The sequence below is a fragment of the Canis aureus genome, chromosome 33 (genome assembly GCF_053574225.1).
Source record: "Canis aureus isolate CA01 chromosome 33, VMU_Caureus_v.1.0, whole genome shotgun sequence".
Lineage (NCBI taxonomy): Eukaryota > Metazoa > Chordata > Mammalia > Carnivora > Canidae > Canis > Canis aureus.
In genome coordinates, this window is record NC_135643.1 from 1,900,858 (window position 1) to 1,927,581 (window position 26,724).

Genomic DNA, 26,724 nt, shown 5'->3' on the forward strand with positions numbered 1-26,724 from the left:
GATACAGCAAGACTCAACTAGAGGTGATGAAAGGTAAGGAACTGAAAATGTCATTAACTTCAGAAAAAAAGATTATGCGAGAAGGCAAATGTAATAATATACCATGACATTTACATACCAGTGATAATGAAAATACTGAATAAGGGCTTTAACAAATAAACAAAAAAAACCCGCTCTGGGAAGATGAGAGGTGTCAGATGATAAGAGGTGTAGAATGAGCATCACTTCTTTACATGTCACAGTTGGCAAACCATAAATAATACCTAAAATTGAAATATCAAAAAACAGTAGGGCAAATTATTTGAAAATATGATCTTAAACAAGATAAACCGATAAGCACTCAGAGGCTAACCTGTGAGAAAAGGGTTAGAAAGTCCAGCAGCAGGATGCTGTTCTTCATTATAGACCTCATTTAACTACATTTTCCAAATGAAAAGCTCTGATTTTTTAAGTAAAATTTACAATTAATTAAAAAAAAAAAAAAAGTAACAGGGACACCTGGGTGGCTCAGTGGTTAAGCGTCTGCCTTTGGCTCTGGGTGTGATCCCAGGGTTCCAGGATGGAATCCCACATTGGGCTCCCTGCAGGGAGCCTTCTTCTCCCTCTGCCTGTGTCTCTTAAGAATAAATAAAATCTTTTAAAAAATTAATTAAAATACTTTTTTTTAAAGAAAACTTCAATTTTCATGGTGCCCTCACCCCCCCCCACCCCAACTCCAGGTACTATCCCTTTCTTATTCATCACTTCACATACTTGGCCTACTTGCTTGCTATTCAACATACTGCAGACTACCTCTGGTTAACTGGATTGTATTTTTTTCATTTTGCTTCTTTAAACAATTGAGTTTTTGCAAATTTCCTATAACGAGAATTAAGTACTTTTCATACCAAGAAAAAGTAAATAACAGAGAGGGAAAAGAAATAATACCTAACCCCCCCAAAAAAAAAAATTTCAAAGATTAACTTCTAAGAACTCTTGATTCTCTAAATTGGTATGATTTCTCTCCCTTCTGAAAGGAGTTTCCCACTATTTCCCGTATGAAATGATAAACATTAGGAAAATATATCTACCAGTATTATCTTTTTATCACTCATAGAATCTTGATGAAACAGGGACTCAACCCAAGATTGGTTTCCATCTTTGTAGCCAAAAACAAAACAAACCCAAGTCTAAACTTTTCATAAGCCAATTCTTGAAATATCTGAAGGTGGTTACCATGCCCACCCATTCATCTTTTCCACAGCTTCAAAGCACTGTTCAAGATTTCCTGACATTGGGACACCTGGGTGGCTTAACAGTTAAGTGCCTGCCTTCAGCCCAGGGCGTGATCCTGGGGTCCAGGATTGAGTCCGACATCATTGGGACTCCCTGCATGGAGTCTGCTTCTCTCTCTGCCTGTCTCTGCCTCTCTCTGTCTCTCATGAATAAATAAATAAAATCTTACAAAAAAAAAAAAAAAAGATTTCTTGACATGACGTGACTTTTGCTCTTCTAAACGCAGTACTCCCTCTCCACCTGCCCCACCCCAACTGTGCACGGAGTTTTGGTGCCCTCTTTTCTGCAGTGAAAAGGAGACAACCTTGTTCAGGACTGTAAATGTATTCTTTAAAAAAAAAGGGTCATCTTGTTAGATTCCATCTACTGTGACATTCTGCTGAGATGTTCTGAATTCCACTTTTGTGGCCTTGGTACTTTTTTCAGATCTTCCATAACTAGATAAACTCAATATAGCTTCGTCTAAACCAGATACAAATATTAACCTTAGAAATGGAGTGCAATAATTAAAAATGTAAAAAAATTAAAAAGAAAAAAAAAGAAATGGAGTGTAAACTAGATGACCACCTGTCAAGAGATACTTAGAAAGAACACCTATATTGGATGAAGATTAAACTTGATTTATTGGTTCTAAGGTTTCTTCTATATCTAATTTTAGTCTGTAATTTATTAACTCGTTGAAACTTACCGTACTATTTCATTCCATTAGCTACATCCAACAGGTTGGGCTCCCCAGGCTCTCCCAGCCTTCTCAACATACCCCAATGGGTGGGTGGCTGGCTACCTGGGTGATTACTCTTCCCTCAAAATGTTTCCCCTGAAGATTATTTTTAGAACGGATGGATGGGGAACAGAGAGAGATACACAGAGAGAATACATGAAAAAAGAAGAATAAGGTTTAAGAGATTCCTGTTCTCCAATCCCCTGAAGATAAGACCCTTAGTAAGATTTTCAAATATTTAGATACTTTAACAATTTTTTTTTTTTTTAAACAAAGGAATCTGGGTCAAAGAAGAAATCACATGGTAAATTAGAAAATACTTTGAGGTAATGAAAAAGAAAACATACCAAAATTTACAAGATGCAAGTAGAGCAAACTATAAAGCAAACCAGAAGAAACAGATATTGGAGTGGAAATTAATGAATAGAAAAATAGAGAAAAATCGGGATCCCTGGGTGGCGCAGCGGTTTAGTGCCTGCCTTTGGCCCAGGGCGCAATCCTGGAGACCCGGGATCGAATCCTACATCGGGCTCCAGGTGCATGGAGCCTGCTTCTCCCTCTGCCTATGTCTCTGCTTCTCTCTCTCTCTCACTGTGTGCCTATCATAAATAAATAAAATAAAATAAAAAATTAAAAAAAAAATAAGGCTTATCGCTTTAAAAAAAAAAAGAAAAATAGAGAAAAATCAATGAAACCAAAAGTTGGTTCTTTGAAAAGATCAACAAAATTGGCAAACCTTTAGCTATAACTGATCAAAAAAACCCAGAAAGGATGAAGCACTAAAATCAGGAATAAAAGGAGACATTACTACTTATGTTATAGAGATAAAAGTGTTATAAAAGAATTTTTTGAACTGTTTGCAAATAAATTGGACAATTTTGCATGAAATGGACAAATACCCAGAACCACAAATTATCAAAACTGACTTTAAAAAGAAATAGAAAAGCTGAAGCTCATATAACAAGAAATTGAATTAGTAAACAATTGTCATAGAAAAGCCAAAGCCCAAGGGATTTGAATTCTACCAAACATCCATAGAAAATTTTAATTCTTCACAAACTTCTCCAAAAAAGTAGAAGAGGAGCACATCTCAAATCATTTTATGAGGCCAGTTAAGCAAAGACAACAGCCATTGAGAACATCTCTTCTAAACAAATGCAGAATTCCTCAACAAAATATGCCAGCAAACTGAATCTGGTAACTTAAAAAAAAAAAAAAAAAAAGATTATATACCATAATTGAGTGGGATTTAGCCCAGGAATGCAAAACTGGTTTAATATTCAGGAAATCAATTAATGTAATAAACCATATGAATTTTAGAAAATAAAAAGAATCATTCTTTGCTCATAGCAGGGGAATGTTAACAAACGATAAAAAGTTCAGATTTCTCCTTTATCTTTCAAAAATAAGATATAAATAATCCAAGGGAAAGAAAAAAGAATGGAAGAAATATTCCAGATCAAATTAGGGTACAGAAAAATGAAAGTCCAGTATCTAACCCTAGACTCAGTCCTATACTGGGAAGATAAAATGCTATAATGACATAATGGGAACATGGACAAAGTAAATGTTTCAAAGTTAAATTTACTGAAGTTGATAACTTTACTCTGATTCTGTAAGAGAACATCCCTATTCTTAGGAAATACATATTAAAATATTTAGAGGAGCAAAGGGCCATAATATATGCAGTATATATATATATATATATATATATATATATATATATATATGGGAAAGAGAGAGCAAATGATAAAACAAATGGGGTGAAATGTTAACGAGTTTCTTTTTATTTACAAGAATAAATAAACCCCCACCCCAGACATAAATTATGGAAGTGCTCATGTTACCAGGATACCTTTTATACTCCTTTTTTAAGATTCTAGTAAGACAGAGGGGCCTGGGTAGTTCAGTTGGTTGAGCATCTGCCTTCCGCCTGGGTCATGATCTCAGGGTCCTGAGATTGAGGCCCGCATTGCATCTTAGCACTGCACCTAAGCATCATTGGGCTCCCTGCTCAGTTAGGAGTCTCCTCCCTCTGTGCCTCCCCCCATGCTCTCTCTCAAATAAATAAATAAAATCTTTTAAATAAAGATACTAGTAAGTCAGATAATGATACAGTAAAGAAAGCATTACTTGTGTTTTACTTAATGATAACACACAATCCTTTTTCCTACACGTAAAATATTTACGTAAAATGAAATCTGCTGAATAAAATATAAAGTATAATTTTACTGTTTTAAATACTAGAACTTTATACTTGTATCTTATTATTTTGTGCCATTAGTCATATTCAGAACTTTGAATGCTTAGATAGAAGTCTCTAGGAACTAAGAATCAAAAAGTTTATTTTGGTTGGCATATTCCACACACTTCTAACTTTATGACAGTTTCACATTTCCCCTGCCAATCTTTCAATGACTACTTCTGCTTCTTTCTCCGTGTTTATCAAATAACTTAATGAGTGAATAGTTTATAAAATGGTTATTGTACAGCATAAACTACACTATATATCTACATACAGGGCCTCCTACTATTCTAAGGAAAACTACTGCACAGTGCTAGGTAAACAGAAACAACTTTATTAATACAGAATTATATTGTCACCATAAAACCAAGTGCATTAATAATTTTCTACTGATGTTGACTACTGGATCTTTGATCCTATTCTAAAAGAGGGATTTATTAATGTGACCATCTCTTGACTTCATGCCCCGAACCTAATAATGAACTGTGAATGCCTGTAATTCCAAAACGACCTGCTGTTTGTTTCACTAGCTCCATGCCTTTCCATACAGTTCTCTGAAGCCGAATTGTCCTTCTCCAGCTGGCACTCCCCTTCTCACACAGCTATCACTTGCGTAGGTCTGTGACTAGTACCCTGCCTTCTTACATCTGTACTTGGACATAATTCTACTTTTGCATTTAATTGCTCTGTGATAATTATTTGTAGATCTGTCTCTCCTACTAACCATGAGTTCTTTGATGGCAACACTCTCCAGAGTTTAGCACTATGTCTAACAAATAGCTTACACCGAAGTTCTTAGGAAGTCAAAGCAATGAGTGCTTACTACTTGGCCAGACATTGTTCAAAGTACTATGCCATATTAGCTCATTTAATCCTTATACAACCTTATAAAGTTGGTATTACTATTATCAAGCCCGTGTTAAATAAACAGGCGCAGGTCCATATCTTCATTTTTAAAGTATCATAGAATCCGAATAAAACATACGCTCAGCTTCCGATCTTGACATTGCAGAGTTCCATTCTAACCTACTGGGAGTCACGGTGATTCACAAACGGTTACCTGTAACTGCAAATCATCTCTACCATGCCTTCCCCCGCACACACGCTCATTCTAACGAGTCTGCTCCTCCTCAGTATTAAGAGTTTTATCCTCGAAGTTCAGAATCACTCATCTGCTCATTTTCGTCCCTCATCTTTTTGTCCACTCCCTTCTGTTTCATTAGAGCCGGGAGCAAATAATACCGCCTTGACGGTCTCAAACAAACTCATTTCTGGGACAGAGATTCTCTAGCAGACAGCTCCGGTTCGAATTCTGGCCACTGGCCTCTAGCTGAGTCACCCGCGGGGCAAGTTACTTCCTCTCGCGGCCCCTCCGTTGTCCTCTTCTGTGAAACGAGACCCCTGGACGACTTGCCTCACGACTCTTCTGTGAGGACTCAAGGGGTCGCCATGTCTGTCAGATAAGGACCTTCAACAAGTGTCACGAACAGCACCCGCCGCTCCACCGCCGAGGCGCCCCCGCTGGCGGGACGGAGGCTGAATACTGAAGCTTCGGCGTTCAGAGATCTTCACCGGGTCCCCCTCGGCCTCCTCAGGAGCGCGTCTCCCGGGGGGGCGTGTTCCAACCGACTTGACGGCAGTTTCACATCCCTCCTGCCGATCTCAGCCGTGAGTCCACTACTCCGCTACCCGATTCTCGACTCCTGCCCAGTGACCTGCAATGGAACCTCCAGCTCGAGAGAGCACCTTTCCGCCCTGTTTTTCCGACACTTCGGTACTTTTCCACATGCCTTTCAGGGTGCGACTCAGATCTCCCCGCCTCCCCAGACTCCCCCACCCACCCGCCCCTGGGGTAACGCTCCCCTCCCCCAGCCCCCCCGCAGCACCGGCACTGGCCGTTCCACGGACCGTTCGGCGTTCACTCCGCTTCGCAACGCGAACTACCTTCCTGCGGCCCCCGCGGCAGCGTGAAGGCGAAGGGTGGGGGTGTGTCCCCGTCCCCGGGCAGCGCACGGGCTCGCGGCGCCTACGAGCGCGCAGCTTGGTGGGGCTACACGCAAGTTGGCCCGCGGGGGCCCACGGCGGACCGTCGGAAAACCGGGCGGCGGCCCCAGAGCCCCGAGCGGCCGCGGCGCCGGGAGGTCCCGAAGGCTTCCTCAGGAGGCGGAGCGCGGACGGGCCTCGGAGACGCAGCGAGCCCCCCGCCCCCGCCCCCGCCCCCTCACCTTCTCCTCCTCTTCCTCCTCTTCCTCCTCCTCCTCCTCCCCGGCGGAGCTGTAGGCCTCACAGTGGAGACGCGGGGTCATCCGCGGGCCCGTTACCACCTCATTTTCCTCAGCGCGCGGCGGCCGGGCGCGCGGGACGCGGGCGGGACCGACTGAGGAGGGAGAAGAGGGGGAAGCGGGCGCGGGCCCGGGCCGGGGAGCGGGGGGCGGGCGGTCGAGCGGGACGCAGGGCTGCGGCCGGCGGGTCAGCGCACCAGCTCCATGACTGCCCCCGACCTGAGGCCGTCGCGGCCGCCGCGGGTCCCCCGCCTCCAACCGCCGCCGCTAATGCCCGGGTGGGGACGGGGGTTCCCTCTCGCCATAGGGCGGCGGGGGCCGGGGAGAGGCGGGGGGTGAGGCCGGCTCTGCCCCTGCCCGGGAGAAGCGTCTCTGAGGGGAAATGGTGAGAAGGGGGGAAGGGAGGGAAAAGGAAAAAAAAGGGGGAAAGGGGGGAAAATAAGAAAAAGCGAGACAGAGACGCTGCCGCGTCCGCTCGCGGGCAAGGCGGGGGGGGGGGGGGGGGGGGGAGAAGCGCCGGCCCCCTTGGCCCCGCCCCCGCGGACCGATTCGTATCCGGCTCGCTCCTGTAAACACCGCGGGGGGCCTCTTGCCCTCCGCTTTCCCCGTCTTCGAGGCCTCGCCGGCCGGAGAACGCCAGGCTGCTGGACGCCGGCGGGGGAAGCCTTCAGTGCCGCGGTGGGAGGAGGGAAGAGGCGTCTCCCGCGGGACAAGGAGCGTCGAGGGTGCGCGGACTCGTTTTCCTCGGGGAAGCGGAAGGGCACACGACAGCTTGCGGTGACGTAAGGGCCGCCGCGGTGGCCGGCGGGTGCGCTGCGCTGCGCATGCGCCCCGAGGAAGAAAGGAGCGGCGGAGGGTTTCGCGGGGGGGGGCGGGGCCCGTCTGGATGCTCTGGATGCTCTGGATGCTCTGGATGCTCTCCTGGCCCACCGCAAAGCTACCTGGCGTTATCCCACCTAATACGGCTTTAGGGCTTGTAAGAAAGATCTATTGGGAAGGGGCTGGTGTTCTGTTGTGTAAAGATCTTGCATTCTTTGTTGACCTCGCAAAAAAAATTATTACGTATCAATAGTATGGGGGGGGGGAGGTGGTAACACACATAATGGATGGAGGAAGACTGTCATCCAGTCTGAGCACCGTCTTGGGTGTTAAAGCCCTTATAAAACGGTAAATTAAAAAAAAAATAAAAAAAAAATAAAACGGTAAATTAGGGGGGATCCCTGGATGGCCCAGCGGTTTGGCGCCTGCCTTTGGCCCAGGGTGCGATCCTGGAGTCCCGGGATCGAGTCCCGCATCAGGTTCCCGGCATGGAGCCTGCTTCTCCCTCTCCCTCTCCCTCTCTCTCTCTCTCTCTCTAATGAATGAATAAATCTTTAAAAAAAAAAAATAAAAAAAAATAAAAAAATAAAAAACAAAAAAAAACGGTAAATTATACTGTTGGTGGCGGGGAACCTGCTTGGTCATGCGCTGAGGGAATTCTATTCACTAAACCAAGACGTCTGAGTATTTGAGCAGGTTTTATTACCAGGTCTTTAACGAGTGTATGGTGACGTATGAATAAGTGTGTTTTATTTGAGGTTCTTTTTACTCACCTATGGTTAATTTTTGGCTCGTCTTTTAATCGTTTTGATTATAGAAATAGTATGTAGAATGAACAAAGTTTTGAAAGAGGAAAGGGGAGGGAAGAACCTCAAACTCAACCATTTACAGGAATAGTCTCCTTCGTATTTTCTATTTCTGTTTTTTTTATATGCTTATTTTACCAGTCATTGACAGAATTTGTATTGAGCTTATGTAGCTGGCCAGACTCAGTGGTAAGCTCTAGCAAACTGGAAGTAACCAAGACAAATACCTTATACTTCCATGGAGTGTACAATCCAAACATTAACTAAGCTAATTAGCACTACCTAAAATTACCGGACGTATTTACCCAAAGAATACGGAAACACTAATTTGAAGGGATATATATACACACACCCATATTTATTGCAGCATAATTTACAACAAACTATGGAAGCACCCCAGTATCAATTGATAGATGAATGACTAAAGATGTGGTATGTATACATACGTGTGTGTATGTCTATGTATACATATATATAATGGAATATTGTTCAGCCATTAAAAGAATGAAATCTTGCCATTTGCAACAACAAGGTTGGATCTAGATAGTGTAATGCTAAGTGAAATAAGCCTATCAGAGAAAGGAAAATAAATGATATTGATGAAGTTTTGGAATTATAGGTAAAGCCCAGAGGCGATGACCAAGAAAGAATTCTTGAGACGTGTTTGGCGCAAAATGGCACCGGGGACAGGTCTCCCAGGCAGGAAGAGCTGCTGCCCCCGGCCTGTGAAGTGTAGCTGATACCTGGGAGCGGGAGGGGCTTGGGGATAGCGTACTCTCTAAGGAATTCTGGAAGCAAGGTTTCCAGGACCTTGAAGGGGCCAGCTATTGTTGGAGAAAGGTCATTTATTACGGTCTAATAAAACCTGAGTCATGAGACCCTTCAGATGTGTATTGGTGGGCCATGTGCTTGGGGGATGATTGTCAACACATATCTTAGGGGTTTAGAGATAAAGGGAAATTTCTAAAGGAATTTTTATGTGTTAAAGTAGACTTACAGGTTCCTGAGAGTCAGGCTAAGATTGCCTTTTGCCCTTAGCAAAGTATGAACATCGAGGCAGTTGAGTCCGTAGAGGAATGTCCCTTTGCCTCTTTCAAAGACTAGTCAGTGTGCTGCCCTAAGCTCGTGCCTTGTCCTCAACTAGCCCTGTGTTCCCCCATCAATATCACGCATTGTGGAATTTAAGACAGAAAATAGCCAACGAAGGGAAATAAAAAAAAAAACAACTCAACTATAGGGAATATATGGTTATCAGATGGGTGGGGGGGGATGGGTGAAATAAGTGAAAAAGATTAATATTATAGTTAACTGATGAACACTGAATAATGTATGGAACTGTTGAATCACTGTATTGCACACCAAAAACTACTATAACACTGCATGTTAACTACACTGGAATAAAATGAAATAAAATTACCCAGTACATTGATTTGTATATATGTGCATGGATACCCTTCCTAGAATACAAGGTCTAGGATGGCAGATCTTGTGTGTTTTGTTTCACTCTGTATCCCTGCATGTAATACTTCTCAGTATTTGATTACTGACTGAATAAAGTATTACCAGTATCAAAAGTATTTAAGATGGAAAATTGCAGACTGCGATGGAAACACTTAATCTTAGACTAAGCAGGGATAACAGAGAAGGTTTCTCTGAGGAAGTGACATTTAAGATGAGACTTGAAACCATTGGGCAAAGAAGTGGGGAAAAAGTGATACAGGCAGAGGAAACAACATGAACAAAAGTCCTGAAGCTGAGATGTAAAAATCTCTGATAGGTAGTATACATAGCTGGTCCTGAGAACTGACAGGGAGAGCACTGAGGTCCCTAGGTCCATAGGACAGAGCAGGGAATGGGAAGCCCAGGAAGGATTTTAAGTGGGTTTTGTCCTCTTTTCACTTCATGTAGTCTTTTTCCATATTATTATGTAGTTTTCCTTCTGCATGGCCAACATTTTTCTGCAGAATACTTTTAAGAGGATAGCATTTTTACATAATATCTTTGGGAATACAGTATAATTACATTGTTGGACCATGATTTTGATCATTTAGAATCATATAAATTCTACTTCTGGGTACATAGCCAAGAAAAATGAGAGTATGTCCAAGCAAAAAATTGTCCATGTTGGGCACCTGGCTGGCTCAATCGATAAAGCACACAGCTCTTGGATCTCAGGGTTGTGTTTAAGCTCCATGTTGTGTGTAGAGGTTACCTAAAAAACAAAAATTTTAAAAATCAAAAAAACTTATCCGTGAATGATCATAACAGCATTATTCATACTAGACAAAAGGTGAAACAACACAAATGTCCACCAGCTTATGAACACATAAATATGATATATCTAAACCGGAATATTTGGCCATAAAAAGGAGGTACTGGTAAATGGTATAACATGGATGATCCTTGAAAACATAGTCTTTTGTGACTGGTTTCTTTCAATTAAAGTAATGACTCCATTTATATGAAATGTCCAGAATAGGCAAATCTATAAAGATAAGAAAGGATTAGTGGTTGCTAAGCACTGGGTGTAGAGATGAAATTGGGGGATGATAGCCAAAGGATGTTGATTTTCTTTTTGAGGGCAGTGTTCTAAAATTGATTGTGATGATGGTTGCACAACTCTAAATATACTAAAAACCATTGGATTGTGCACTTAATTGGACTGAATGTAGTGTCAATTATATATCAATAATGCTGTTATCAAAAAATGAAAGAAACAAAAACAATTAATTGTCATTCCTAACCTTTTTTTCGATTATTCCTGGGTTCAATGGTACTTACAGTTTTATGTCTTTTGTTGAATACCAATTTGCCTATTTGTTTGGCAGAGGGGTTGAACCAATTAAAATGTAACTGGGGACATTTAAAAGCTTCTAGCTCATTATATACTTAACCTTTTTGAAGTTTAGTTTTATTAAAGCTATCTTACTGTCTATGAGGGGGCCAGTGACAACCTACAGTACTATAAATGTAATTTTTTAAAGATTTTATTTATTTATTCATGAGAGACACAGAGAGGCAGAGACACAGGCAGAGGGAGCCTGACGAGGGACCCCATCCCTGGTCTCCATGACCACGCCCTGAGCTGAAGGCGGCGACAAACCACTGTGCCACCCGGGCTGCCCGTAATTTCAAGTAATTAATAGGTGGGAAGGAACAAGTTCCAGTTGTCCTAACAAAAGCTATCAACATTTTTTTCTACACTATTGACTCATAAGAACTTACTTTTATTTATTTTTTTTTAATTTTTATTTATTTATGATAGTCATACAGAGAGAGAGAGAGAGAGGCAGAGACATAGGCAGAGGGAGAAGCAGGCTCCATGCATCGGGAGCCCGACGTGGGATTCGATCCCGGGTCTCCAGGATCGCGCCCTGGGCCAAAGGCAGGCGCCAAACCGCTGCGCCACCCAGGGATCCCAAGAACTTACTTTTAATCATCGTCTCTTTTTTCTTAGTAACTGTGATATTGCTTTTACAAATGGTTGTAGTTGTAAAAAAAAAAAGGTGGGGGGGGCGTTTGAGGTTCCCTGAGAAAATAAATAAGGCATACGAAGAAAATATATTAAGATCCATGTAATGGTAGGGAATTCAGATTTTTTCAATCCTTTTAGAAATGTTTCCCTTTTATCCTAGTAGTAAAAAATAAGTATCTTTCTACATGACACTTGAAAATAATAATAACCAAAATTTATTGATTACTTACTATGGACCAGGCATGGCACTTTTATTGCATCCTCTCATTTTTATCTCCACAGCACTCCACTATAGAAGGTAACTTTTGTTGTCCCCATTTTACAGAAGATAAAGAGGTCAAATAAATCTGCAAGACTGGTCACACAGCTTGGAGAGGCACAGCCACAATGCAAACCTAGCTCGTCTGAATCCAGAGCCTGGTGTGCTTTCAATTACTACCCTTTCCTAATACCCTGTGGGTATTTCTGGCTTGCATTAAATCTTTGAACAAAAATACCCTCTAGTTATTTTTGTATTGCCTTTAATCTTAGAACAAAAATTTTGTTATAAGTTTTTAGTTAGCAGTTTATACTTGTGTTTCTAGAGAGCTGATTTTTACTTAAAATGGGTTATTCCATTTTCTTAGACTTGTTTTATTCCATAACTGGAATATTGAATCTTGAAATAATAAACATGCCTTGCTTCAAATGGCGAGTGGCAGAGTAAGGAAACACCTAAGAAGCAGTGTTACTGTCATAAGAAAGGATCTGTTCTGAAATGCAAAAATAGAGCAAAATGAGACCCCTTGGAACATCTAGGACAACTAAAGGGAGTCAAGTTGATGAGCACAAAGTGGTTTGCCATCCTTAATCTTTCAAGAAAAATAATTAGAAGTGCACTGCTTACGTTTTTATGAATATAGAAGGCAAGGCTATTAAATCTTTATTGACAGAAATGTCTGGTCTCTTTTGTCTTAAATTAAATTTTAGGGTAATGTTCCCAGCAGACAATTTATGAAGGTACTGTCTAGTAGGAGAAATACTAAGGCCTACAGGAACAAAGGAAATGATTTATTGTCACTATAACCATTTATCTTTAGCATCTGCTTACATTTAAAGATCATTTTTACAGCTTCCAAAATATGTTTTCATTAATCGTTACAGTGACAGAATTTAAAAGGAGTAAATCTCCCAAATAGACATCAAGAGGAAAATAGTCCCCATTTATCAAATAGTAGAAAGACCTCATACCTACTATTAGGTGGGGAGAAGTGCTTCGGCAAAAAAAGTAAAAAATTCTAAAATAAGAAGCCACAAGCTGCTTTCCAGACTTTGAGCAACCCTGAATGTGAGCTGGCTTTGGGTTTCTCATTAGGTGCTTTTTTAGAAAGACCTCACTCAGCCAGGTGAGGGGCCTCAGAAGTCAAATAGCAGCGACCTATTTGAAATTTGTAAACCAAAAGGCCTTCAGTAGAAACACTGTATTCTCTTATTGTTGTTAGAAGAACAATCTACCATGAAAAAACATTCCACTTTACCCTTTCACAGACTGTTTTGAATTCCTAAACCACCAAATTTAGTAAATTTAGAAAAAATCTTTTAAAATATATCTTACATAATCAAACTATCAATACACTTTGCTTCTTGTCAACCATTTATGGGGGATGTATGGAGAGAAAGGTAAACATCTTCCAAAGTATATTTTTAGTCTCATTACAACAGATGTTTACTGCAACCCTTATTTCTTCTGAGTAAAGGAAAAGAACTGTTTGGGGAATCAATTTAAATAATCCACAATCCGGGTTTCCAACACTTCTTTCTCACATAAGTAAGCTACTTTTATTACCAGAGAGTGACTTAGTAAATACTGAGTCCCAATTGCATACGGGGCTCGGCACTGCTAAGAGATTAGAATGTGAGTCATAGATGGTCCTATTTGTAAGACATTTATTCACTCATTCCTTCTGTAATTCAGCAACATTTACTAGCTGTGTACGGGTGAACAAATTAGTCAGCTTCTCTATAACTTGACCTCAGTTTCATCATCTGTAAAATGAGGGTAATAATATATCCCCTAGGTTTTTATGAGGACTAAATGGGATTTGTAAAAGCCTTAGAACAACACAGATCGGACAAAGGAAATACTAATTGTTAGCCTATTCTAAGAGCCTTTTATGTGCCAGGCTTGAGTTTGATTTTTTTTTTTCTTTTCTTCACTTAATACAGTTAAGGATGGCCCACCCTCAAGCAGCTCTCAGCCTTGTAAAGGAGACAAACACATTAACATTAATATGGGAGGTTTTATAATAGTTACATGCAGAATGCTATGGGAAACAGAGAAAGACAAAATTATGTTGATCAGATGGGGGCTTTTATCGACTTGCATGCAGCATTAATTATTTGCTGTGTATCAAATCTACAAAATTACACTTAATTGTGCAAAACAAGTATTTAGTGTCTTACACAATTTCTGAGGCTCAGGAACCAGGAGTATCTTACCTGGATGGTTCTGATTCAGAGTCTCTAATCAGGCTACAATGAAGTCATTGGCTGAAGCTGAAGTCATGGAGATCTTGGAGAATCTGCTTTGAAGTTCTCGGTAAAGTGGCTGTAGGCAGGGGGCTCCAGTTCTTGCCGCTGGGCCTCTCCAAAAGGCTGTTTATGAACAGGCAGTTGGTTCCCCCATAACAAGTGATGAGAGAGAGACAAACAGAGACAGACAGAATGTCAGGATGGAAGCTGCGGTCATTTTATAACCTAATCCAGGAAATGATGTCCTATCACTGCTATGTTCTACTCATTAGGGGCAACTCAACTGAGTCTAGGCTAGACCAAGGAGAGGGGAATTAAAGTTGAAGGGAAGAGTATCAGTGAATGTATTTTTAAAGCCACAGATACGGAAGGTAAAGGAAGGATTAGCTAAGTCGACAGGAACAAACTCATGACAAGTGAGGAAATAGCAGAAACAAAAGAACAGGGAATTGAGGGAGTTTTTGTTCTTCCCATTTTAAAGATGCAGAAGCAGAGAGGTAAAGTAGCTTTCCCATCATGTGTTAAATAGTAAAGGGCAGAGCCAGGATCTGAACCCATATATTCTGGTTATAGAATCCAGATCTTATCACTACCTATATTAGACAAGGTTCTTCAGAGAAACGGAACCAAAAGGATGCATCTATGTCTATATCTGCATCTATATCTATGCGGAGAGAGAGAACAAGAGATTTAGTCTAACGAATTAGCTCACATCATTATGGAGACATGGTAAGTCCAAAATCTCCAGAGTAGGCTGACAGACTAGAGACCCAGAAAAGAGTTGCAACTCAGGTCCAAAGGCTACTGCTGACAGAACCCTTTTTTGCTTGGGAGAGGTCAGTCTTTCTATTATGGCCTTCAACTGATTAGATGAGGCCCACCCACATTATAGAGGGTAATCTGCTTTACCTAAAGTCCAATTTAAATGTTACATCTCATCCAAAAAAACACCTTTGCAGAAACATCTAAAATAATTGTTGACCAAATATCTGAGCACTACAGTCCAGCTGAGATGATAAAATCAATCATCATAACCATCCTATATAGTAGAGATAATTTGGGGTTCAGATTGCAAAAGGCCCCAAATGTCAAACTGAGCAGTTTGTGGAATGTAACCAGTGGCTCTCTCGTGGCTGTCATGTCTAACCACACATGATCTTGAACATCCGATATTGATGGAGTCTTCCCATAGAATAATTGTTAGAGAATGTATATTGGAATATTTTTCTATCATGCTTCATTATCAGTACTTTTTTAACCAATGAAAAAATTGTTTTATTGACATTATACTTTTTCCTTTCAATATTTTCCTTTCCAGTCCTCATAATTTTAGTAATTGGCCTTTCCCATATTTCAAAATGTTTTACTCATTTAAAAAATATTTCTATTATTTATTCTCCCCATTTGGACTTTTTTCTCTTTCTTTTGTTTTTGTGCTTTATTTCAAGGATTCCTTTTAGCCATGCTCCTACCAGAGTGAAATGTGAAATTAGGAAAGAAGACAAAAATGTAGGTGGAAAAAAAGAACCCAGTTTGTATACCAGCTGGCCTCTGTGGTTCTAAAAGTATAAATATTGTTCAAGCATGATTTCTTTGCAGAGGGTGCATAAAGCTGAAAAGCTGTTTCATCCTTACTGCTGGAGAGATTTCCCTTAGTAGCTAACATAGAGCAGGAAACTCTTTACATTTTTCTTGGAGCCTCAGAATTTAAAGTCATAGTGGTCCCAGCCTGTTCTTTCAGCCCACTCACTCCATTCTGGGTCCTCAGTGAGGACAAGACACAGTTGGGGTGGGCAAGAGAGTCTTGTGAGGCCACTCAGAAGTGATCTGAATTATAGGTCTGTGGTTACATCCTGCCATAGCAGGAGAGAACAGGAAGCAAGGTCTAGAAAACCTTGCAGAGTAGAAGATGCAACAAGCTGGAAGGCAAGCCGAACTGGACTTGCACAATATGTGGGGGCAGAGACCTGGTGGTACAGCATAAAAGAAGGCAAGAGTTTGGGAGTTAGTTCTATGGATATAGCCCACTTTTCACTTTCCCTCTTAAACACAGTGTTATATAACTTACGAGTTTCAAAACACCCATGGGTGGATAACACCACTAGGTAGTTTGGCACATTCTATTAAATGAGCAGATTTTGTGGGTGAGTGAAGAAGACAGCAGCCTTTGAAGGAGATGCTAGTTTCCTAAAAAAGAAACCTTTGATGCATTAGTGCTACTCTGTGTTTTTTTCTTTCCCCCTCCAGTCCCTGGTTGCTACTGATCATCCTACAAGCCCAACTAAGTGTGATTTCCATCTTGAGTGCTATAGGAAAAGGGGCATCATTAATAGCATGAAGAAACAAAGGTTTTACCAAAATCAGTTTCTTTTATTTTCAAACGTATCAACACAAATATTATGTCAATGAATAAAAGAGATTTTGATAGTTTAAACTGAAATTAAAGGTAAACCATCTTGGAAAAATCATTTTCCTAATTTACCTTGAAAGATTGCCACTGGAGGTATTCCATAAATGCTGTAAGTAATCCAACCTAAAGGAACATTCTTCTCCTTTTAATTGTGCTCCTTTGCATATTTCAGGAAGCTATTCCTAATATATTACTCATTTAAACTGTGTGATACCAGAAATTAAGATCCTAAAATCTAACTATACAAAAATACTCTTTAAATCAACCCATGTAGAAAATGATTGGCTAATTCTGACTTAAATCTTATTTATATTTATAACCACTTGCATTTTAAAGTAAAAAAAAAAATATATATATATATATATATATATATATATATATATCCCCCAAATTCACTACTGTATAAGATAATTTCCATTCCTGAATCCATAATGTCTTCTGAATGCTTAGGATAAGTTTGGTAAGGAGGAAAAATAATGCTGCAGAAATATGGTGAGAAGAAACAATCTTTGTGCTAAAGAAACCAGTGTTCTATAGGACCTTCCCTTCCTCCTACAATATCAAATATTCTCCATCATGCCTCTCAGAGATGGCCACTGATCAATTTTTATGGGTCCATTGGAACTTGGCCTCCTGGCCACCATCAGGAATTTACAACATACATATAAATAGGTAATGAATATTAAATGACTGATTTGAATGCCAAGTAAGTTTTTTTTCCACCCAGAGAATTGTTGAACAGACTTCCTATGACAGCTACTCCCACATACGTTATAATGTATGCACCATGTTCCTTACTGTAGAAAGTTACCTTTAAGGCCACAGAAACTAGATCTTGACTATATGAAAAAAACAAGGCTATCCATGTTATTAATAATATTGCTTTCATATTTATACATAGAATCTTGCTATTTGCCTTTGACTTTAACACATATTAGTACTATAGTTTCAAAAACTATTCAAAACCCAAGGAGTTAGTTATTCACTAAGTTCTCATTAGTTGCTGAATTCAATTTATAAAACTTTTATTGTCAAGTAGTAGCTGTTGATTTTTATAAGTTTGGTACACATTAAACAAAGGAACCAAGACAAAATACAATTTCTGTGCTAACAAAGCCAGGATCCTTTATCATAATACTAAAATTACCCCTAATGTTAGCAGTTAAATTGGAGTAAAAGCCAACATTAGAAAAGATTTTCAAAAGGCTTTTTTGAGTGGAAGGCTTTTTTTTTTCTTTTTGTATTAAGAGTTAACTGTTTTACATTTAAAAATTCATTAAGGTTTGTTGCAAGCAACACACGTCCTCATCTTCCACAGCAGCTTGAAGGGATATAACCCAAGAGGTAGATGTCATGACAACAGGAATTTCTGGCTCTGAACATCCCCTGTGTAAATGCTGGCACCCCAATCCTCCTAGCACTCAAACTTTCTCCTTTCCCTTGGCAGGTCCTAGAAGAGTAAACTTGATCCGCTTGACAGCCATTGAAAGAATTTCATCTCTGTTCTCTGCCTGGTTGCTTCGGGCATAGCTGCCCTGCTGGCACTCTTCAGATGGGTAATGACCTTGGTATGACACCTAGGGGTCACTGCCTCACAGTTTGTGCTTCCCAGCCATCACCCCCTCATTGCTGATAGAGGATTAAGTCCCTTGTAGTCAATATCTATGTTATTCTAGGTAAAGAGAGAATGGAGTCAACTGGGGGACTTTCTCTGTCTCTGCTGATGTTATAATCCTTTCTTAAAAAAAAAAAAAAAAAAAAGAAGATTTAATTATTCATGAGAGAGACAGAGACACAGGCAGGGGGAGAATGCAGACTTGATCCCTGACACCGGGATCATACCCTCAACCAAAGGCAGACGCTCAACCTCAACTGCTGAGCCACCCAGGCATCCCTGTTATAATCCTTTCAATGAATTTCTAAATGGAGTGGTCTTGCTTTCCACTTTTATAGAGCTCATAGTGTCAAATTTTACGTTGACACATGTCCTATGGTTCTTACCTCTTTTGCTCTGTCGTCAACTTCTGTGGCACTGGATCAGATAACATTTAAAGTGATACCACTTAACTCCTGAAGTATCTGGAACTTTGAATCACAACTATTCAGAGTTCCCAGCCTACTTTAGGTCACCCCTAAAGAAATTAGGGGGCAGTCTCTCTGTCTTCCCTGATCCATCCCTATGGAGAATACAGTGAGTTCCAAAGTATTCTCTCTCTCTCCCTCTCCAGGTCTCTGACTCTCTTCCCATCTCTTTCTCAAGATCCATAAGAGCCTCTGGTGGCCCTACTTTCTAAAGTGCATAAGTAGAGAAAGCCCCCATGTTAAACTTAACTTTTACTTTTTAAGAGAAAAATTCATTTTCTGCCAAAAAGGAGTAGAAACATAAAAACCTATTTATAATATACTTATAATTACTCATTCATAGAATGTTAATGTAAATAATAATATGACTTTTCATGTAATATTATGGTTAGATCAATAAAAGTTAAGGAAAAATCCTTGCACCTAAAGATTATATTTGAAATCAATCTTTTCAGTTTTCTAAGTTTTATTTTTCTTATCAGAAACCATTTTGTAGGGGCATCTGGATGGCTTAGTCAGTTAAGCATCTGCCTTTGGCTCAGGGCATGATTCCGGAGTCCCAGGATCGAGTCCCACATCAGGCTCCGTACATGGAGCCTGCGTCTCCTTCTGCCTATATCTCTGCCTCTCTCTCTCTCTCTTTCTAGAATAAATAAAATATTTTTAAAAAATGAATTCAATAAACTCTTGAAGGCATATTTAAACACAACCTGGTACATTGTGTGGTACAGACTGACACTAATGTCAGTTGATTTTGCAAGCCACATTTACTAGTAAAAGCTGCAGTTATATGGGACTCTATTTGACTCAATAAACAAATATCCAAATGTGTATTGAGCATCAACTGTGTACAAGGCCTTGGGCTTAGTTAAAATTCTAAGCTGAGCACAAGCCAACCACAAAAGCAGGGAAAAAATATTACAGACACAAGTATGCTAATGGGGAAATGTGAAGTGATCCTAATTTTAAGGGAAACCTGAGAACAGCTATGCAAATGTTTTGTCTAACTTTTCTATGTATTCTGATGAAATACTTAGTTTCCACTTTCCTAAGTATTCTTAAACACTTTCTTTTATTCTAAGATCCTGGTAAAATCTTAGTGGATGTATCTCATCTCCCAGAGCTCTGTTTATTGCCCCTGATATAGGTTTACTGTGCAGTGGTACATCTACCATCTCTCCAAACATGTTCTGTACTCTTCTCTTAGATTTCTATCAAGTTCCAAAATACAGAAAAAGAATCATCTGAGAGGTCTGCACAATGATGGCCCTACATCAGGATAGTGCCTATGTTGTCAAAACAAAAGACTCAAAAATATAGATAACAAAGTGGCGACTCTATAATATAGAGAACCCAATTCTGTCCATCTTGTGACTTTTCCATCCTTAGGGAATTGGCTTCATTTTTGTGCCCGAAAATAGCTCACCACCATCACATCCTGATTCCAGCTCACTTGAAGGAAAAAGAGTGAAGGAAGCACCTTTCACAGAAGTTGCATATATCATTTGGCTTACATTCCATTTACTACACGTCCGTTGGCTATATTTGGATCTAGCTTAAACTATCATTAGTATGGAAGATGAAAGATATCGAGAGGACAATTAGCAAAGTCCGCCACACACTCATATGATCTGGATCTCTTAAAAAATTGTCTGTAAAGAACAACAACTAGCAGTTGGTGCTCTGGCTAATACATCACTTCCATCCTAGTTTCCTTTAGATTCTTATCAGTATTTAGAGTACTGGGGGTGGAGGTAGTAAGAAAACAGTAAAGAAAAACCTGATCTCAGCCCACAGTGCAGCAGTATACCTATGCTGACTGTCACTGCAAAAAGTGTAACCTCTGCACTGAGTGTCACAAAGAGCCAGATTACATTATGACTCTGATCACCTCACTTTGAATGTACACTAACGCTATATGTTAAAGATATCACTAATACAAATAAGACTATGGAGCTGACTGTAACCCTTTCCTATGTAGCTAAAATCTCAACTTTCAAATGCCCTTCACTTTACTTTTGTAGGTAAGGAGTCTGCCTGTTTGACATCCTCATCCCCCTAGCTTCTTGCCCTGTCGATCTACTTCTATTGGTCTCCTGCTTCCTTGATGCCCATCAGGCGGAGCTTCAACACTCTACGTGCATCCCACAGGAAGCCCTGCAGTCTTTAGCACATTCCACAGGATGTGCGCTTCCTTCCTTAACTACTCTGAAAACTGTGGCTGATAAGTCCAGATTGTCTTGATTGGGGATCTCTGCTGATGGGAACAGAAAACTCCTCAACCCAAGTGTATCAGTGTGGGTGGAAAGGCTGCTTATTGAAGGAATTCAGGGGATATCAGGGAATCTAATTTCAGAAGATGGAGTGTTCTTTCACAGGAAATAGCCATCCAAAAACTACTTTTCTGGTGTCAGATGATCTCTCATCTCTGCTCTTCTTGGCATGTCCATTTGTTCCATCTCCTCTACCCATCCATTTCTGATCCTTCTAAGGCTTTTGAGATTTGCTCCCCTCCAATTCTTATCTGAGACTTTGATTTGCTATGGTATCATGTTTGTCCCCAATCCTCCCATGGCCAAGAAGTCCTCTGCACAATTTGAATAGCCTCAATTTTTGTGTTTTGGTTCAACTTCTGAAATGAGAACATCTAATTGGCTCAGGCTGAGTCAGATGTCCACCCCTGGTTCAATCAGTTGTATCCAGGAAAGCAGAGACACCTGAGACAAACATGACCAAAGGTTAAGTGGCAGATTCTCTTAAAATAGGCATGACCAAAAGCTCTTAGAATAGGCTGTGAGTGGGAAGATGACTGATTAAAAAGATGATAGGGCAGCCCCCGTGGCACAGCGGTTCAGAGCCGCCTGCAGCCCGGGGTGTGATCCTGGAGACCCGGGATCAAGTCCCATGTCGGGCTCCCTGTGTGGAGCCTGCTTCTCCCTCTGCCTCCCTCTCTCTCTGTGTGCCTCTATGAATAAATAACAAGATTATATCTGTATTAGATATATTTTTAATCCCAGTCCAAATTGGGCTGAGCAGAGTTGGGCCTGGAATAGTGTTAAACCTCTGGTTAGTTACAAAATACCATCTGACCAAATACCATAACTGGTACCAAAGGGTGGTCCCCTAAAGGGACTACAGGCACTATTTCCTCTTGCCTTCATCCACTTATGCTCAAGAATTGGCAGTTTCAGACTCTTCCATAGTGGTCTCAGCTTATAGAAATGTGGTGCATTTAAACACCAGGATTCCTTCTTATTTTGGAAACGACTTATTCATATCTCCTTTTGAAATCTTTCATGATTTCCATCATGTTCCTTTGAATAACCTGATCTGTGGGTATCATTAGAGACACAAAAATATGTATTACAAATTTATCTACAGTAGGAGTGGATTGATATTTCTGTGGGTGTTGAATCTTATACAATTTTAAAGTCATTTTTAAAGAAAAAAGAATATAAAATTTTCAAGACAAAATTAGGTATGAAATTGATCCTCTATTTCAAATGAAATAGGAAACACAAGAGATATCTTTTTAATAAATTGTGCTACATTTCATTGGGCATAAAAATATCATAGCAATTTTATCAAAATATAAATTTCTAGGGGGATCCCTGGGTGTCTCAGCAGTTGAGCACCTGCCTTCAGCCCAGGGCGTGATCCTGGAGTCCTGGGATCAAGTCCCACATCGGGCTCCCTGCATGGAGCCTGCTTCTCCCTCTGCCTGTGTCTCTGCCTCTCATTCACACTCTGTCTCTGTCCCTCATGAATAAATAAACAAAATCTTAAATATATATATATAAATTTCTATACAAGGATGACCACTCTCACAACTTTTATTCAACATAGAACTAGAATTCTTAGCCAGAGTAATTAGGCAAGAAAAAAAGAGATAAAAGGCATCCAAATCTGAAAGAAGTAAAATGATCTCTGTTTGCAGATGACATGATACTATATATAGAAAACCCTAAAAACGCCACCAAAAAAAAAAAAAAAAAAAAACCTGTTAGAGCTAATAAACAATCAGTACGTCGCAGGACTCAAAATCAAAATACAAAAGTCAGTTGCATTTTTATATCCTAACAATGAACTATTGGAAAGAGAAATTAAGAAAAACAATTGCATTGGGATGCTCAGCGGTGGAGCACCTGCCTTTAGCCCAGGGTGGGATCCTGTCCCATATTGGGCTCCCTGCTTAGAGCTGGCTTCTTTCTCTGCCTGTGCCTCTGCCTTTCTCTCTCTGAATAAATAAATAAAATTTAAAAAAAAGAAAATAATTGCATTTATAATAGCATCAAAAAGAATAAAATACTTAGGAATAAATTTAATCAAGGAGTGCAAGATCTATATATACACTTAAAACTATAAAACATTGATGAAAGAAAGTGAAGAAGATACAAATAAATGGAAAGATATTTTGTGTTCATTGATTAGAAGAATTAATATCGTTAAAATGTTCATACTACCCAAAGCAATTTACAGATTCAGTGCAATCCCTATCAAAATTCCAATGGCATCTCCACAAAAATGGAACAAACAACCCTAAAATTTGTTTGGAATCCCAAAAGACCCTGAATAGCCAAAGAAATCTTGAGAAAGAAAAATAAGCTGGAGGCATCAAACATCCTGATTTCAAGCTACAGTAAACAAAATAGTATGGCACAAACAAAACAGACACATAGATCAGTGAAACAGAATAGAGAAGCCAGAAATAAACTCATGCATATATGGTTGATTTCTGACAAAGTTGTCAAGAACATATAATGAGGAAAGGACAGTCTCTTCAATACCGCATGCAAAAGAATGAAACTTGGCCCCTATCTTACATCATACACAAAAATCAATTCAAAATGGTTTAAAGATTTGAACCTAAGACATAAAACTACAAAAGACAGGGAGAAATCTCCTTGACATTAGTCACGGCAATGATTTTTTTGGATTTGACACCAAAAACAAAGGAAAAGAGCAAAAATAAACAAGTGGGGCCACATGAAACTAAAAATCTGCACAGCAGGGTGCCTGGTAATTCAGTTGGTTAAGTGCCCTATTCTTGATTTTTGGCTCAGGTTATGATCTCAGGGTCATGAGATCGAGCCCTGCCTTTGTAGACAGGTTCCACACTCAGCGGAGAGTCTGCTTTTCACCCTCTCCCTCTGCTCTTCCCTCACTTGTGTGCACGCTCTCTCTCTTTCAAATAAAGAAATAAATCTTTTAAAGAAAAGGTTTCATAAAATAAAAATCTGCACAGCAAAAGAATTGATCAACAAAATGAAAAAACCTACAGAATAGGAGAAAATATTTGCAAAACATACATCCAATAAGGAGTTAATAACCAAAATATATAAGGAACTCCACTAGTTAGGAAAACAAAACAACAACAAAAAACGAAAAACAAAAAATTTTAAAATGGGCAAAAGAGCCAAAGAAGGCATACAAATGGCCAACATCTGAAAAGACACTCAGTGTGTCACTAATCATCAGGGAAATGCAAATCAAAACCACAATGAGTTATCACCTCACACCTGTTAGGATCTCTATTACCAAAAAGACTCTTATCTTTACCAATCTCTCCCCCATTTCCCCCACTCCTGGTGAGATGTAGAGGAAAGGGAACCCTTGGCACTGTTGGCAGGAATATAAATTGCCACAGCCACTATGGAAAGCAGTATGGAGGTTCCCAAAAAATTAAAAATACAACTATCATGGGACCCAGCAATCCTACTTCTGGGTATGTATATTCCAAGGAAACGTGGTTATTATCTTGAAGAGATTTATGCACTCCCATGTTCATTGTAACATTATTCACAATAGACAAAGTATGAAAAAATGTTGTGTCCATCGAGAGATGATGGAGATATCTATCTAATATATATCTATATGTTATATATATTATATTTATAGGAACATTATGCAGTCTTTAAAAAGAAACATGGCAGCCCGAGTGTCTCAGCAGTTTAGCGCCTGCCTTTGGTCCAGGGCATGATCCTGGAGACCCGGGATCGAGTCCCACGTCGGGCTCCCTGCATGGAGCCTGCTTCTGCCTCTGCCTGTGTCTCTGCCTCTCTCTCTCTCTCTCTCTCTCTGTCTCTCATGAATAAATAAATAAAAATCTCTAAAAAAAAAAATTTTAAAAAGAAACAAATCCTGCCATTTGTTACTTTGATGGAGGGCATTGTGCCAAGTGAAGTAAGTCAAACAAAGAAACACAAATACTGCATGGTATCACTTATATATGGAACTAAAGAAAAAATCAAACTCATATAAACAGAGAGTAGATAGTGGTTGCCAGGAGGTGGGGGGTGGGGGAAATGGGGAGAGATTGATAAAGAACACAGGCTTTCAGTTATAAGATGAATAAAGTCTGAGGATCTAAAATATAATCTGGTCACTATAGTTCTTAATACTGTATTATATAATTGAAACTTGCTGAGAGTAGAACTTAAGTGTTCTCACACAAAACAGGTAAATATGTGAGGTGATGAATGTGTTAATTAAGTCAAATGTGGGAATCCTTCATGATGTATACATATATCAGATCACTTTATATATTTTAAATATATTACAATTTTGTCAGTTATAGCTCAATAAAGCTGAATAAACACACATGTGAAAATGACGTTTGTAAGCGTGCTGCTTGTTTGCTACACTGAGAAGAAAAAGACAAAAACCCCCAGATTCCTGGATCAACTGTGACCTACTGAATCAGAATTTCTGAGAGGAAGTCCTGAATCTGTATTTTAGCAGCTGCATTCTCAGGTAGTCTGAAGACCACATTTTGAGATAAACCTAAGTGACCTCTGTAGTGAATTAATAAGATTAATATTTTCTTTTTTGGTACATTTACTGGAGATTCCAATTATTATCACTGTCTGAAAGAATACAAATTTTGTATACAGAACTTAAGAGGAAGTTGTCATAAATTTATATTTCAATTTAGCTGTTTTCTAACCAGGAAGAACAAGCCAATCGGAAGCTTCAAAAGAAGACAATGAATATCATAATATTTCACAGAATGTTTACATTGATTGGAGGAGAAAAATGCCCCGTGGATGTCATTTTTCCAAACTGTAAAATAAACAAATGAATACTAAAAATGTGACTTTTTTGAAAAATGAGATTAACTTTTAGAAATTACTCCAAATGCCATAATGATTGTGAAACAAATATTGAATATGTTTTTAAAGTACAAAGTATTTATGATACATGTATAAAGCATACACACACAAGGATTTAATCATACTATGAATATATTTTGGTTAACCTTATGAGTTAAGAATATTTTGAGTGAGGCACACCTGGGTGGCTCAGTGATTGAGCATCTGCCTTTGGCTCAGGTCCTGATCCCCCCGGTCCCGGGATCAAGTCCCACATCGGGCTCCCTGCATGGAGCCTGCTTTTCCCCCTGCCTATGTCTCTGCCTCTCTCTCTGTGTCCTTCATGAATAGATAAATAAAATCTTTAAAAAAATATATTTTGAGTGAATTAATTACTGATGGATCCACATTAACTGTAAATATGCACAACATTCAAAAATATACATCTGAAGAGAAGACATATTTACTTGAGACAGAAAAAGAACCAGTTAATGGAGTTGACTGAATTACTTTACTGAACTAATTTGACAGCCTAAACTGTAATACTTCAGCAAAATCTCCGTGCATTTCATATTTACGATCAAAACATTCCTGATTTGAGAAAAAAAAAGTCTTTCTTTAGAGCTTCAGGAAAGTACTGTTAAATAAACTTAGGGGACTTCCAGAGGTAGCAAAATGAGGTGGGGAAAACCAGAGAATGATCACAGTTTTCTGATAATTGAAAGTCAAACTCCTGGAACTTTCTACTCTGGTAGACTGAGGTTCCAGTTCCTCTTGGGCCTTGAAAATAAAGGGCAGAAGTATTCTCTCAGAGTTGGGAATCAGAAATCAGATTCTATGTGGTTGGAGAGGTATAAGTCAGCCAAGGATACAGAGTTTTTTAGAATGGAGCTTTCTTGGGACATGAATCATGTTTATTTTAGACACAAAACTTTCTAGCTCCAAATGGAAAAAAAAAAAAATCATTCTTGATGAAAAATGTGTCTCTGCCAGAATGTCAGGAAACA

The 26,724-nt window shown here is 39.6% G+C and overlaps 1 protein-coding gene and 2 long non-coding RNA genes across 12 annotated transcripts in view; 1 reads left to right on the top strand and 2 right to left on the bottom strand.

Annotated features, from left to right (window-relative positions):
* The window catches only part of CCNI (cyclin I), a 40,907-nt gene extending 33,879 nt beyond the window's left edge, over positions 1–7,028 (bottom strand). For 3 of the 7 annotated variants that reach the window (XM_077882595.1, XM_077882594.1, XM_077882589.1), the window contains exon 1: positions 6,467–7,028. In XM_077882595.1, coding sequence (XP_077738721.1) covers positions 6,467–6,547 — 81 coding nt within the window. In that variant the 5' untranslated portion in view covers positions 6,548–7,028. Of the gene's footprint in view, positions 1–5,301; positions 5,957–6,466 lie in introns of all 7 variants that reach the window. The other 4 variants (XM_077882591.1, XM_077882590.1, XM_077882593.1 and 1 more) reach the window with 4 other exon arrangements.
* A 374-nt stretch (positions 7,029–7,402) lies between these two features.
* LOC144304121 (uncharacterized) lies at positions 7,403–12,117 on the top strand. Its single transcript, XR_013371090.1, has 2 exons — positions 7,403–7,690; positions 11,906–12,117. It is a non-coding gene; the product is annotated as an uncharacterized LOC144304121 (long non-coding RNA).
* On the bottom strand, positions 8,549–26,047 carry LOC144304122 (uncharacterized). Of its 4 annotated transcripts, none has more exons than XR_013371093.1 (3): positions 25,919–26,047; positions 14,102–14,257; positions 8,549–10,360 (listed from the first exon to the last, which is right to left on the bottom strand). It is a non-coding gene; the product is annotated as an uncharacterized LOC144304122 (long non-coding RNA). The 4 variants fall into 4 exon arrangements; XR_013371091.1 differs by lacking the exon at positions 25,919–26,047 and adding an exon at positions 20,407–20,463; XR_013371092.1 differs by lacking the exon at positions 25,919–26,047 and adding an exon at positions 16,617–16,812.
* Positions 26,048–26,724: the final 677 nt, after the last annotated feature.